At 53.7% G+C, this 14881-nt stretch overlaps 4 protein-coding genes across 4 annotated transcripts; 3 read left to right on the top strand and 1 right to left on the bottom strand.

The window, feature by feature from the left end:
- Positions 1-91: 91 nt before the first annotated feature.
- On the bottom strand, positions 92-3256 carry C8Q71DRAFT_744175 (aspartic peptidase domain-containing protein). Its single transcript, XM_047922925.1, has 7 exons — positions 2803-3256; positions 2711-2741; positions 2471-2650; positions 1834-2419; positions 1697-1780; positions 1572-1646; positions 92-1519 (listed from the first exon to the last, which is right to left on the bottom strand). Exons 1-7 carry the CDS (start codon positions 3001-3003, stop codon positions 271-273), a joined length of 2406 nt encoding a protein of 801 aa, XP_047781422.1. The 5' UTR covers positions 3004-3256; the 3' UTR covers positions 92-270.
- Positions 3257-6240: 2984 nt separating this feature from the next.
- On the top strand, positions 6241-8592 carry C8Q71DRAFT_721606 (uncharacterized protein; the record flags this gene model as incomplete). Its single annotated transcript, XM_047921467.1, has 3 exons — positions 6241-6306; positions 6346-6559; positions 6611-8592. The coding sequence occupies 3 exons, from the start codon at positions 6241-6243 to the stop codon at positions 8590-8592; spliced, it is 2262 nt and encodes a 753-aa protein (XP_047781421.1).
- A 3801-nt stretch (positions 8593-12393) lies between these two features.
- On the top strand, positions 12394-12900 carry C8Q71DRAFT_674415 (uncharacterized protein; the record flags this gene model as incomplete). Its single annotated transcript, XM_047919695.1, has 1 exon — positions 12394-12900. A coding segment is annotated over one exon (507 nt), but the record flags the coding sequence as incomplete, so codon positions are not given.
- Positions 12901-12984: 84 nt separating this feature from the next.
- On the top strand, positions 12985-14211 carry C8Q71DRAFT_703276 (uncharacterized protein; the record flags this gene model as incomplete). Its single annotated transcript, XM_047920307.1, has 1 exon — positions 12985-14211. One exon carries the CDS (start codon positions 12985-12987, stop codon positions 14209-14211), a length of 1227 nt encoding a protein of 408 aa, XP_047781419.1.
- Positions 14212-14881: the final 670 nt, after the last annotated feature.

The following is a 14881-nucleotide window of genomic DNA, read 5'->3' as shown; positions in this document are numbered from 1 at the left end:
ACGTAATTGAGTCATGTTTCATGTCTTCTCTGGACAAACCCTTCCTCTGCATTCAGTAGACGCGTGTCGTTCCTTCATCTAGTCGCCGCAGGTCTCAGCACACAAACAATTCCGGGGAGCGTTCCATTGCGAAGGAGAAGGTACGTAATGACAGGGAAGGGTTGTAACAAAAGATAACAATAAGTTAAATGTGTAAGGAGCTTCGTCAGAACACCCAGTGCCCTCATGTAAGAGTCATGTCATGAAATAGTCGGTCGTTTGGTCGGTCGTTTAGTAGTCGTCAGTGTAGTGATACGTCGCAGTGTATGCAGCGGCCTCCGGGTCTGCCTCTGCCTCTGCGTTGGCCTCAAGTACGAGGTACGCAGCGCGCTTGCGGGCGTCGCGGCGCGTGTGGTTGCGGATCGCGAGGAAGACGGTGACAACGCAGAGGGCGAACGAGATGATGAACGTGCCCGCGATGAGCGCGAACAAGAATGCACCGTAATCCTCGATCAGGGGCGCGAGGCACTCGTGCACGGTCTTGGTGGGCTCGCGATACGAGCGGCGGAACCGTCGCGAGTACTCGTAGTCGTTGCTCCCATACAGGTTGCCGCCGAAGGATGACTGCTTACTCTCGGGACTCCCCAGGAGGCTCAGATTCTCGGAGAGCGAACCGGAACCATCGTCCGAGGAGGAAGAAGCGTCATCCGCAGACGCAGAAGGGTCAATGGGCAGCGAGCCAGTAGATGAGTTGTCCGACGAGTCGTCGGGCGTAGCGGTCGCGTCCGCAGAGGAGTCAGTGGACGTTGCCGACGCATCAGTAGTGGTCGCCGCATCTGCAGGAGTATCTGTAGGCGTTGCAGTTGCATCCGCAGACGCGTCGGTTGTGGTCGCAGTCGCATCCGTAGACGCATCGGTGGTGGATGCACTCGAGTCCGTCGAGCTTGCATCCGACGCATCTGAGGTGGCGGTGGGTGAAGAAGCATCGGTGGGGGTAGCAGTTGCATCGGCAGACGCATCAGTGGCGGTTGCACTAGCATCCGTCGAGCTCGCATCCGAGGTAGTGGTAGGCGAAGAAGAATCCGTCGACGACGCGTCGGTCGCAGCGTCGGTCGTAGCGGCCGGAGAAGCAGAGTCTGGCGACGACGCGTCCGTGGCAGACGAAGCGTCCGCGCTCGATGAAGGAGTCGCGTCTGAAGAGCCCTCTCCAGAGCTAGGGTCATACAGGCTCGGAGAGTCCGTGTTGGCCGGCGCAGAATCGGTCATGACGGCCGACGGCGAGCTCGACCACGCCGAGGTGAAAAGCGGGGTGGTCGTGGGCGCCCCAGCGTTGCACGGGACGGACGCGCTACCAGACTCGAGGGCAGCGTATGCGGAAGCGGCAGACGCCGACGCAGAGGACGCGGCAGCGGAGGCTGCGGCCTCGGCGTACATAGCCCCACGGACGGAGGCGAACTCCTTCGTTGCGGCATCCATGTCGGTGGTGGGCATGATCTGCATGAACGGTACAGCGTCTGCGGACATGTCGCCGTAGTTGAAGCTGTGTAGAAAACACTCAGCAGAGACCTTCAGCCATCATCATAATCACTTACGAGACGTAGACGTTCTTCAGGAAAGCATCACCCAGGACGAGATCGAACTGGTTGTTCACGGGGAAGGTCGACGGACTGTACACAAATAATCAGAGACAGCGCAGTCGAGGAGAAGATACACGCACCGGAACGTGTTCACGCAAACCTCGGTGTTGTTGATCGTGACAATCGTCGTGAGATCCAAGGGGTGGATCGGCACAGACATATCGCTGATCGAGACAGTGAGCAAACATAGAAGCTTCCCCCGCAGCAGCTGACGTACCCGAACTGGAATTCAACATTGGCCGCCTTGTTGCAGGGCACAATCCAGAGGCTGCTGTTCGTGTCGTAGTACGCGCCCGCAATCCCGCCATAGATCGCCTCCACAGCGGGGCCGGGAATGGGCGGGAACGTGAAACCAGTATCGAGCACCGCAACAACAGAGCCTTCGGGCGTATCGGGCACGCCAGACGCGTTGAACTGGAAGGGCTCGCCGTTGATCGTCATGCCGCTCATGACAGTCGACCAGCGGGGCGCCGCGCCCGTGCCGTTGTTCGGGAAGCGGTGGAGCTTCGGCATGTCCTGGACCTCGTCGTAGTCGGGGAGGTATTCGCCGATGGTGAACGCACCCTCGGCGGTGTACTGCGGGTCGTCCGTACGGCCGAGCTGCACGGTGAACAGCGGCTTGGTCGTGTTCTGGTTGAATAGGTTCGACAAGAAGGAGCGGCCGAGGGTCGAGTCCTCCCCGTAGACCTGGGCAATGGTGCCCTGGACGGTCGAGCCCGCGTCGAAGGCGAGACCGAGGATACCGCGCACGCCGTCATTGAAGATCGTGCTGAAGGAGGTCGCGTTCGAGACGTTCATGAACGCTATGAACGAGGATCAGCTTGTATTGCCTGTATGTTCATGACGCGTCATACCTTGGTTGGGAACGATGTTGTCACCCAACTCGGCATTTGCGAACTGGATCGTGCCGGTGATGTGCCCAATGCCGTATGCTTCCTCAGCCGGGAGGTCGGTCGTGTTCGTGAACTCGATTTCGCCGGCCTCGAGGTTGACCCACAGATCGGAAGATCCGGTGTCCAACTGGATGAGGAGATCTGCAAGCGAGATAAACATGAATTCAAGAGGTAAGGTGAGACGATCGATCTGAGACATACCTTGACCACCGATCGTCATGTTCGTAGCATACTGAAAAGCAGTGCAAGTAAGGCTCCGAGACATCGATCACTGGCAGGAAAGGCAGGCGTACCACCGTATCCTGGAAGTTGACAACGCTGTCGTTGTTTGCATCCTGCTGACGGAACGCCCCGACCAAGCGAATGGCGGGGTTGTGGACACCAGTTCCACGGGAGGAGACCTGAGCATCATGACGGACTGGTACAGGGATGTAGAGTGCATTCGTAAGACCGCACAGCGATGCAAGGAGGAGACCGAAGAAGAAGGTGTTCATGACGAAGAGCTAGAAAGTGGGGCAAAGGGGTGGTAGAAGAAACTGAAATGAAGATAGTAACCAGTACCAAAGGGTGTTCCCGGAACGTCCGCTAGAGAGGCGCAGTACCATCGTCTGTCTTTATATTGCTTTCCAAGTTCCTGGCGGCTGTGTCTCGTCTGATGAGATTGGCCTGAAACTTGCATGGAGACAGCACAGCTTCCCGTTGATGGCTTGTCACGCGTGTTACACACTATACAGCTGTTGAATGGCGTGACAGATTACTTCTTACTCGCTGTGACTGGACGTTCAGAAGCCATATGATGGCCGTAGCCAAGAAAAGCTGCCGCCGCCACCGCCGAGTTCCTTAGTGCGATCTCTTTACGACCTCTCTTCCCTCCGGCCGGTTCGAAACATCGTGTGTTTCCCCTGGATGGGCTCGTCGCTGACGAGTCCAGTGCAGACCTTTACGTGGTCCAGGGGATAAGTAACCTCTTAGGAGGCGAAACCAACTGCACTATAACGCCCTCTGGTGGAAACCAGACTAGAGGTCGCGGGCTGGAAAGTCATCTCCACAACAGTCGTCGCACTGGCCCGACCATCGGCTATGACAATAGCCTGATGTCCCTGTACTGTATACATGACCTACACGTCCTTTCGAGGAGTGCTAGCTAAGCCAAGCTAGAGGTCCTTAGTCATACTAAACCGGTAGACAACCGAGTCGCATAAACGCTAGCCTTGCAACGACCAGATGCAAGCCCCGGCTTCACCAAATCGCATTAAAAGCCCCATATATACTGTTCACCTAGGAGAAATAGCCGTCCTTAGTGTCCCACACGTGGGTATCCCCCAACTGTTGTCAACGACAAGCCTGACTGCGCAGATGCGACGACTACATAAAAAACACTGAACGCACCTCACATGCTGCCCCTCCCCTCCCACGACTCCCGTACCCCGCGACCCAGAGCTACCATCTGACCCTAGCGATGACTGCCATGACGGCCCCTACATCAAGACCCCACTTAGTGTGTGCCAGCTACGGGACACGACGAGCTCGCATAGCTACGAAGGCTGTGCTTCTTGCTCACGTGATCACCCGGCCCGGGTCTGAGCGCCCGGAACCCGACAAGCCGATCAGCCAAGCTACCGCCCTAACCACGTGCAATGGCACGGCACGATCACGCGCACATCAAACGCGTCCCATAAATCATTGCACTCCGAGAAAGTCTTCTGCAGACGGCCTCTCCGTCCGTAAATGCCCATGCTACGACATGATCCCTTCCATAATCCATAATCCTAAGCTCCTAATCATGCTATATGTTGCAAACCTCTTGAAGGAAATATGAAACGGCTAGCCGCCCGTATGTCAAGTCACGTTCCAGTAAACGCTTTGACCTATAAAATCAGGGTGAGCCCCCATGAAATAAACGCTCATAACGTACCAGATGTTCTTCGCATTCTCATCTGGAAAAACACGCAGCTCTCCTGCCCAATCGCCCATAATACAAGCATATCACGATGGGCAACACGTAACGCGTCCTGGAGCGTCGTCATCAACCGTATTCGCTGTCCAGCCACAGAAATCGAGAAAACGCACCTCATACCAGCCTGCATACTCCATCGAAGTCGACATCGTCGTCGAGGCACGCCCAGAGCTCGAGGAGGATGGACGGCGGGAGACGTGGATAGTCGATAGCCAACCTAAAAGGCCGTTGGCTAGAGGTCACGTGGTAACCCTCCGCACCGGCAGTCACGTGATAGAGACTGGGCGTGTCTCCAAGGTCGTGACCATGATGCGACACTGGGTCACGTTCCGGCTCACCGGGAGCAAAGACGGCTTACATATCAAAGTCCCGATCCCATGGGCCCGCCTCTGCGATCTAGACGGTTACACGCATACACTCGTCTATCACACACTACCACTCCTCCCAGGCCCTCACCGCGCATTCGTCAACAAACCTGATTTCCAGAACCCCGGCTCTAACCCGTATGAATTCGACATTACTCCAAGCGCTATAACGCGCCTTCGCGCACGAATGGCGAAAGACCCCAGGACCAAAGAACTCATAGAAGGCCACCAAGGAGCAAGCGGAGCAAGCGGAGAGGATGGAGCTGTGGCTACGTACGAAATGAACACCCCGCAGTGTGATTAACGGTAGACATACCAGTAACGTGCTAGTGAACGATGCTCCGGACGGAATCTGTGGAGATCAATGAACTCTACCTTGACGGATAAGACGCTGCATAAAGTCAAGTCTATAGCGAGCCCTTCTACGTCTGCTCCAGCCGACCTCTCGGGTCCAAAACACGCCACCACGCCGATCAAATCTAGCTTAACGCCAAATACCAGCTAAGGCAGTAAGGTGCCCGAAAACAAGCGCCCTTAACCTTCTTCAGCGAAGAGCTTCTACGCCTGCGACACGACACTACCGCCACCTGCCCTACCTCCCGCCTTGGCCCATACTACGGCATTAGATTCTGTTATATGCACCACATATCCCACATATCCCTGGAAGACAATCGACCTAATCCATGTATCAACAAACGACCACACACCGAGAAAACGACGCTGACACCGATGCCCCGGTCAAACATAACGGGGAGGCATCGAGGCACGAGTCTCACGCAACCACGATAACCGCCGCGGCGTCGACAGCACTCCCAACTCTGATGGAACCGAAGGAAAAACGATGCAGAAAACCCATTTAAATCGGACCCTTAGTGCCCCGACAGTACGTCGCAGCCCACTGCCTTGCTGACTTGGGAATGGAGGGAGCGATTGCGCGCGGTAATGATGGGCAGCCTTGTGATAGGACCCGAAAACAGTACGTCCTCTACCTCTGTCTGTCTGCCCCTCCCGCTGCGTCGGCACATAGGTCAGCCCCTACCTTCTCCCTTCCGCTGCCTCGGCACATATGCCATGAGATCCTTGAAGTTAATGACCCCTCTCGAGGATAAACACACGCCACACGACACTACCCCAACGCTCACCCTGCGGCTGACTAGCTGGAACCCTTGCAAAGCAAATAAACGACTTGGTCCAATCCGAGCGTGCCCAGTGACAAATCAAACGTCGCGCCAACGCGCCTTAAATAGCGAGGAAGACTCAGAGTTACGGCATCACTCTAGTGACTTCCTCTCAGTCTCTGCTCGCTTCCCGCATACTCGCCTCTCATCGTCTCTTACAGCTATCTGCTCACCCCGCTGCTCTGAATTCTCGACCATCTCGCTCAATCCCAAATAAACCAACTAAAGAATATGTCCCGCACCATTGCTCCGAACCATGTCCTTGGCCACGATGGCCCTACACTGACATCTAACGAAGTAAGTAACAATCTGATGCTCGCGATGACCAAGACATAGGAACTAAAAATCGCCCGCCCTCAGAGCCCGACGACAATTAGAGCGATGACTTCGCAGTCGCAGTCGCCGAGGCTCTCGCCCGGTCTCTCCTATGCGTCCGCTGTTGCTGGGCCTCTATCTCAGGCGAACGCAAACGGCAATCCCCAACATAGCCCTGTGTTGTCACCGCCCACTCCAGCCTCCCCGGCTACAGAGACCATCGCCCGCAGACAAGGTTTGCACTATGCCATACCCGACCATAACAAATCACTAACCAAGTGCATAGACTCCCCTCCTGCTGCTGCGTCTGTTCACCAGATGGCGGGCTGGACTGTCGTCTCACACAAAAAGAAAGGAAAGGCCCAGGCTGCCACCTCTGGCCGCCACGGGACCAATGCGCAACGTCCCAAAGAAGTGCGCCGGGCCGTGCTCGAGGACCCACCTATGGAGGCTGATGACCAGGGCAGCGCCCCCCGTAAGCGTCGACGCGCCGAGGAAGACCTTGGCAACGAGGACGCTCCCTCTGTCGAACTACGCAAGCAGAACGCACAGGTGATTGTAGCCACACCTGTCGCCTCTCCCCTCCTAGAGGCCACCCCCGGTCCCTCTGCGTCTTCGCCCAGCACAAACATCTCCGCCCGTCCTAACGCGCAGTCACCCTCTCACCCCTGTGTCTTGGATGATGCCCGCACGCCTGACACCGACATCGTAAACATATCGGACTCTGAGCTCGTCGAGATGCTCCTGTCCCCTCTGGGCCAAAGGTCTTCCCAGCCGCAAAGTCGCGCCCCTGCGTCGGGACATCGTCACAATGGCCTTAGAACACGCGTCTCTGTCGACACCTCTGACGACGACGTCCTCTCCGACATCGGCGACATCCTTCCGCTCTTCCCTCTCCCGCCGTCCTCGCTTCCCTCTAGCTCACCGCGCACGCCTACCCCTCGCAGGAACAGGCGTCCGGCGACCCCCATCGCGCCGGCCCGTGGCCATCATTGGTCCGAGGTGGGAGATAGCAGCAGCATCATCGGTAACGTCTCGCCGCGATCGTCCCTGCGCACGCCCTCAATCCAAGAAGTAGAGATGATCGATGCTACTAGGCCTGACACACCTGTGCCCACGTCTTCCTCTCACACGCGCCGCCGAATCCGGCGCCGCCTCCTCCGCCGCGAACGCCGCGAGAGTCGCGCCGCCTCTGCCTCGAATTCCTCCCAAAGCTCGAACGACGACGGCCCGAACAACGCCTTTGTCCCTCTCGACGTCGACGCCCTCGACCCAGACTTTGTCGTTCCACCCACTGCCTCGTGGCGCCAAGTACAAGGCGACAGTTCTTGCTGGAAGGGACGCGGCATGGCAGCAGGCCAACGCGATTCTTGGAACGCCCTCGACGCCTCTGAAACCGTGCTAGCTGTCCAGATCCCTCTACACGGCACCGAAGAACCAGGGGTCAGTACTCGCATCGAAATTATGCTCGACGTCTTCCGACGCACTTTGCTGATCCCTGGTACGTTCATTCTCCCAGCCTACTCTGTCGCGGGCTTCCACGGTATGAACACCGAGCCGTTCTGGTACTTGGCGCGGGGCATTCCTCTGCCCAAAATTGCGGCTCTTGTTCATATTGGCTGGCTCAATTCAACGCCTGTAACCCTTCACTTCGATTTTTGGCGTGATTCGAACCCCCACTTGTGTGGCATGTTCCGCTTCATCTACAGATTCGGCGCTCAAACCAAAGCCGAGTACGAGGAGCTCGTTCGCCGAGCCCTCCTCGAAACCGACCTGTTCGACACAGCCTATGACGTCCTCACGCGCGATATCTCTCGCGGTGGGATGTGGAGTGGCTCGTCGCGGATCGATGCCCTGAACCACATCCTAGATTCGATAGATGTCGATATTATTCAATGCCGCGTCGCTACTAACACAACTGAGCCTGTAGCAGTTCTGTATGTCAGGCCGCCGACGTCAGACCGTCGCGACTGGCTGCGTTTTAGCAGCCAGCTCAAGCTTCACCAATTCGGGTCGAATATCGCTGGCCACCCTGAGCCCTTCACAAGCAGAGTCTGGTGCGGATACTGCCACTCACTCGGACACATTGCAGGTGCATGTCCTGTACGCCGAACGATCGGCTGGCATGAGCCGCCCCTACAGACACCACAGATGGCCCAACCACCGCCCCAGCACAACGCCGCGATAGGCAGAGGCAATGGCCGTGGCAACGGTCGTGGTAACGGGCGCGGCCGAGGTGGCCGTGGACGTGGAAATGGCAACTTCTGAATATCATCCCATCCCTATTCTACCTGTCTTCCTGTCTCATGTAGTACGACTGCTGCTCCCCGTTTTCACCTATATACTGTTCCTTAGCCATGATCGTCTCGAGTCGTACTACGCTGTACCATCACTCTGTATCCACAAATATTGCGCTTAAAACAATACCAAATTCGGTGCACAAACACTACGCTGCGATGCATCCACCGATCACACTTACTGTAATAAGAAAACATTCGGCTAAGAAAACTTATAATAAATAATAATAAAAACGCTCCAGCAGATGCATCGATAAAGCGGATGACCGCGCTCAAGGCCCACACTTACTGACCGCTTCAAGCGGGACAGGAAAGCCTGTCAGCGCGTACTCATAAATCTCCGTTAATTTCCATTCTCACCTCAGGGCACTCGGAGACTTGCCCCGCCGAGAGGCTTAAGCAAACTCCTTCTATATAATGAATTAGCATGTCACCTGTGGGGCTCAGGAGTAGTCCCCTCCCGCCGTGGATCGCTGTAGCGGCGGGAACGATAGCAGCGGCGCACAATTACAACAACACACATAACACCACGGACGTTCACATGGCAACCGGAAACACTCCCTCCCGACGACAAGGGATGACACCGCCTCCTGCCCGAATGACTCCCAATGAATCGTCGGAAGGATCGGACGGCAGGGCAATCTTCCATGACTCCTTAGCAGCGTCACAAATGGAAGATGGTACGCGTTTGAGTAACCACAAACCAGGGGCATCGACGAAATCTAAGAAGGGCCGTAATACGCGAGCCACGCTGAATGTGGCAACATTGAACATGAACGGCAGAGGGAACCTGTCTGGCAATGTCAACAATAAATGGAATGTCCTTAATCAGCTTATACGTACTGAGAAGATTGGGGTTCTAGCAATACAAGAATCACATCTAAATGATACGACTATTGACCAACTACATAGACAGTATGGGAGACGCATGGTTGTCATATCAGCACAAACCAATGAGGACAACGTGGGCGGTGTAGCTTTTGTTCTTAACAGAGAACTTGTAGATACGGCCCAGCACGACGCTACGACTATTATACCAGGACGAGCTATGTCTATGACCATACACTGGCATAAAGAAGAAGATCTCACTTTTCTGAACGTCTATGCCCCAAATGACGTTACTGCTAACTCAGAATTCTGGCTGAAGATTGAAGAATACTACTCCAATCATAGACATAAGCTCCCTGACGTACTACTAGGGGACTTCAACGTCGTTGAAGAACCCATCGACCGACTCCCCCCACGTGAGGATAACCCATCGGCAACTGAGCACCTACAACAGCTGCTTAACAAACTCCATATGAAGGATGGATGGCGCATAACTAATCCAACACAATGCGATTTTACATTCCCGCAACGCGCCTCAGACGTTCGCTCACGCCTCGATCGGATTTATGTGACTGAACGAACTCTCCGATCATCTCAAGTATGGAATATACGATCCACCGGCGTCCCTACGGACCACCGGCTAGCCTCAGCTATGCTTAGCACCACACAAGCTCCGTTTATAGGGAAGGGACGTTGGACTCTCCCCCTCACCATGCTACATGACGAGTCCTTCATGAAGGACATCAAAGCAATGGGTAACCGTGCTCTAAAAGAGGTGAAGGTCCTGCATGACTGCGGAACACGCTCACCTGACTGTAACGCTCAATCAGTTCACAAAACCTTCAAGAACAAAACGATCGCATTAGCAAAGAATATCATGAAGAAGAAAGCCCCAAAACTCACAGCGGCGATCACAAGACTATCTGCTGCGATAGACAAAATACAAGCGAACCCTACATTCGGCTCCTCAGCGTCGCTGCAAACTGAAGCAGCGGTAATGTTAGACCGAGTCATAGAGCTGGAACGAAAACGTTATCAGCATATCCGAGAAGCTACGACCGCGCGTTACGCTCTCAACGCTGAGACCCTCAGTAAGTATTGGTCGAACATCAATAAAGACAAAAGTCCGAGAGATATCATCTACGCACTACGGAAACCCGACTCCCAAGTCTATATTCGACGCTCATCCGATATGGCCGAACTTGCCCGACAATACCATGATTCTCTCCAAACCAGCGACGATAACCAGGTCAATGATGGAACGCGCGAAGCGGCAATATCTATAGCAACAAACAACATTCAGCAGTTCCTAAGCACACAAGATAGCGAAACGCTCCAGTCTAAAATAAGCATAAACGACATTCAAAACGCACTTAAAAAAGCCCAGACGGGTAAAGCGAGCGGCCTTGATGGAATTCCATACGAATTCTGGAAACTGCTTCAAGATGATGAACCTGCAGATGATGATGCGTCATTCAACAGTAACGCCTATCTCCAATACGTCCTAGATGACATCGACACCTACGGTGTTGACCCAAAGTGTGGATTTGCGGATGGATGGATGTGCCCGATCTATAAAAAGAAAGATAAAAGGGATATCAGCAACTATAGACCCATAACTATATTGAATACCGACTATAAACTCTACACCCGCATCATGGCTACGAAGCTTGGATTGGTAGTGAAAACAGTTATTCACCCGAACCAAGCAGGATTTATACCGGGACGACAAATCTCTGATCAAACACAGCTGTGCCGTGCTATGGTAGACTATGCAGAAGCAACTGAAGACAATGGAGTAATCGTCGCATTAGATCAAGAGAAAGCTTACGACAAGATAAAACACGATTACCTATGGCGAATACTACGAGCAATGGGTCTCCCTGAATCCTTCATAACCAAAGTCAAGAACCTATATAAGGACGCAACAACGGTAATAATCATTAACGGCGAGACTAGTAAACCTTACCGGGTCTTCCGAGGAGTCCGCCAAGGCGACCCACTCTCTTGCCTACTGTTCGATCTTGCAATCGAACCTCTAGCCTGCGCTCTACGATGCTCTAACCTGCGTGGATTCCAAATCCCTGGCCTTATGGACCGCGTGATCACCTCGTTGTTTGCAGATGACACCTCGACATTTCTTGCTCAATGTGATAGCTGGTCAGACCTGTGGAAGATACTCAATAACTGGTGCACAGCATCCGGAGCACGCTTCAACTCCGGTAAAACAGAAATCATACCAATCGGATCCCCTGAATATCGCAGCCAGGTCATCAGAACTCGCCGCATAGACCCCATGAGCAATGCTCCAACCATCCCAGACTTTGTACACATAGCGAAGGACGGGGAGGCGGTACGCATCCTCGGAGCGTGGATAGGCAACCAGACATGCGCGGCGGCTATCTGGACACCGACTCTAGAAAAAGTCGATAAATTCCTGACGCGATGGGGCCGCTGTAACCCGACATTGAAAGGTAAGAAACATATCATCCAAATGGGACCGGGTGGCATAACCCAGTACCTCACGACGGTCCAAGGCATGCCCGCCACAGTGGAAAAGGAACTCACAAAAAAGATCCGAACCTTTGTCTGGGGGAAGAACGGAACGCCTCTAGTCAACCTACCAACTATCCACCTCCCTATCTCAAAAGGCGGATTAGAAATACTGGACATCCATACACGAAACGAAGCCATCGAACTTACATGGCTCCGTAAATATCTCATCCTAACAGACTCCCGACCCGACTGGGCATTCATCTTCGATATCCTGATCGCACTCCAAGTCAGTCGCTCAGCCGGAGCCATTCAGTCATCAGCACAGATCAATACCTTCTTACAGAATTGGAACCCGGCAGTGCACGCAGCATCTCCCCTACCGCATTATATAAAGCAACTTTTGAAGACTGCTAAGAAACATAAGACCTCCTTCGGAGCATTAAAACTAAGCAATGAACTGAAGAACAAACTCCCCGCATGGTACCATATCAGTGCGACAAAACGTCTACGACGTCTGGATAACACTAACCTTAGCAAATGTCTGCGACGTAACCATGGTGTTACATACGTATCAGACATCATGGTTCTAGCTAGACATGATTTCATCCCAGTTCTCCCACCAGACACACCTGTATGTTCATGCACGACATGCAAAGATGCCGAGGAAAAAGGCTGTCAGAACACACTTAACTGTGTTGAAGCAGCCCGCCGCCTACTCACCTCCCTGACCGACAAATGGAATCCAACGGTGAATCCTGTGCCCGACGGGCTCACCCTCACTCCACGCCGACATGACAACAATAGCGCCGCATTCAAGAAGAAGGACGGCGAAGCTGTATTCAACCCCTCTGTCACTGAGAGAGGCGGCATCTCTGAAATATTCCGTGTCTTCATGGATGATAACAGCCTCGAGACCACACCGAATATGCGTCAGCGACAAGGCACACGTTTCCAAACAATTACAGCATACGCACTCGAAGCCAAGTGCTCCTTTAAGCACGGCGAGTCCCGCATAGCCCCAGAGGGCAGCGGTATCTTCATGTCTGAGTTAGACCAGCAAACCGCTGCCCAGCTAGTACGACCGCTAGACAACATAGTAGACCTATTAACGAGTGGTGAGATTACCGCAGTAGCATACGCGGTACAACTTATCCCGAGAGACGTACCGATCCGATTTGTATGCGAATCTCTCTTCATGCGTAACGTCCTGTGTAAAGACCTACAGCGATGGGAGGACGTTGACTGGTTAGGCATCAGCAACAAACTCGCACTACAAGACCTAATAAACGTCCTCCGTCAGCGCTGCGCCCCCACCACATTTAGAATGGCTAGTACCCACGAAGATTGGAACATCATAGACAAAGGACGCCACCTTGTGAAACACCTCATAGATAATAGCGGCCTCAAGACGGTCTCCTTGAACATCGACCAGACCCTCCAGCTATCTGGAGCTAAGTTATCGACCATGTCGCAACGTATTGCCTACCGCCTTATCCTACAAAGGCGCCCCATCGAAGAACGTCGATCAACGAAAACCACGATCGACGCAGTGCTTGCCAAAGTCAACCTTAACTCAGATAGCCTTATTACCGCTGACGTCCTATGGAAAAGCATACGAAACCACGACTTCCGCCTGCCAATCTCTGACTTCCTATGGAAATGCCTTCACAGTGCATTCCGTGTCGGACGCTTCTGGGCTAAAATACCAGGATATGAAGATAGAGCCATATGTCAATACTGTGGTGCCGTTGACTCAATGGCACACGTACTTACTGAATGCACCGCCCCAGGCCAACAGGAGATCTGGGCAATGGCTGGTAACCTATGGCGGTGTAAACAAGCCACCTGGACCAAGCCCGACCTTAACGACATCCTCAGTGTCGGAATACGCCAGTGGCTCTCCCCTAAAAAGAAACGGAGACCATTTGTAGAACGTATGTGGCGCATACTGATTTCCGAAGCTGCGTACCTCATATGGTGTCTACGTTGTGAACGAACCATTGGCCACGCAATAGATGATGGCTGGACTCACTCAGGACCAGAAATCCGCGCTAGATGGGGATGTATAATCAACCGTCGGCTCCATCTTGATATAGCTATGACAAACAAACGATACGGGAGGAACGCTCTATGGCCGCCGCTAGTCATTGGTACATGGTGTGGTACCCTACACGACGAAACTGCTCTCCCTGATGATTGGACAAAGATTAAAAGGGTTTTAGTGGGTATTAATCCTAACACCTACGTTACCTGGGATGTAGGATAACTGAGTCCCACACTGGCCCTGTAAGGCCGTGCGTAAACGCATTTTATCCCTGGACTGCAATTGCGGGGGAACCCGCTGGCTGGCTGGAATCCGGATCTGACCAATTGTCAGCTGCTGGCTTCCGTTAAGAGCCCTCTAAAAAAAAAAAAAAAAAAAAAAAAAAACATCGTGTGTTTGGTACACAACGTCCAGCGTCCAGTGTTACGCATTGGTGGGCTCCAGGCCATTATATATTGAACCTACAGCACATACACCAATCGTTCCTTCCACAGCAAACTCTGCAGCAGTAAATCCTTGGTTGACACAAGATTGACAGGCCAGCTGTCGTACATCCATCAAATCCAGGCGTTCAACGGCTTATAGGGCGATGCAGTGGTCACTGGTTCGCGGCCATCTGTGTGAACACAGAGTACGTGTCTGCTGGCATCTCTCGCACGGATGTGGTTCAATTTTTCGTAGATGACAGGATCCTGCCATGTCGCATGCTCCGTGCGGGAAGGTGCGCGGTTCAATTGCGCAGTCTGTGAACGACGAAGCTGATTGGTCACGACATACCCGCGCGTCCTCACAACTCGCTGGAAACAGTCTAGCGGTAGGTCTGCCATACGCAGAGGCCCTCGAGACATTTGGTTCCGTCTGTCTCGCGTCGAAGAGGTTCTGCCGTTGACGC

This window comes from Rhodofomes roseus (genome assembly GCF_022264815.1).
Source record: "Rhodofomes roseus strain CIRM-BRFM 1785 chromosome Unknown C8Q71scaffold_5, whole genome shotgun sequence".
Classification (NCBI taxonomy): Eukaryota; Fungi; Basidiomycota; class Agaricomycetes; order Polyporales; family Fomitopsidaceae; genus Rhodofomes; species Rhodofomes roseus.
This window is presented reverse-complemented; position numbering and strand designations above follow the sequence as displayed.

Bases quoted from the DNA above. Each gene is read 5' to 3' on its own strand.
- C8Q71DRAFT_744175 (XM_047922925.1), bottom strand. From the start codon at position 3,003: ATGAACACCTTCTTCTTCGGTCTCCTCCTTGCATCGCTGTGCGGTCTT. The intron at 2,742-2,802 runs GTACGCCTGCCT...ACTGCTTTTCAG, and splicing joins TCAACTTCCAGGATACGGTG to TATGCTACGAACATGACGAT. The intron at 1,647-1,696 runs GTGCGTGTATCT...ATTTGTGTACAG, and splicing joins GTTTGCGTGAACACGTTCCG to TCCGTCGACCTTCCCCGTGA.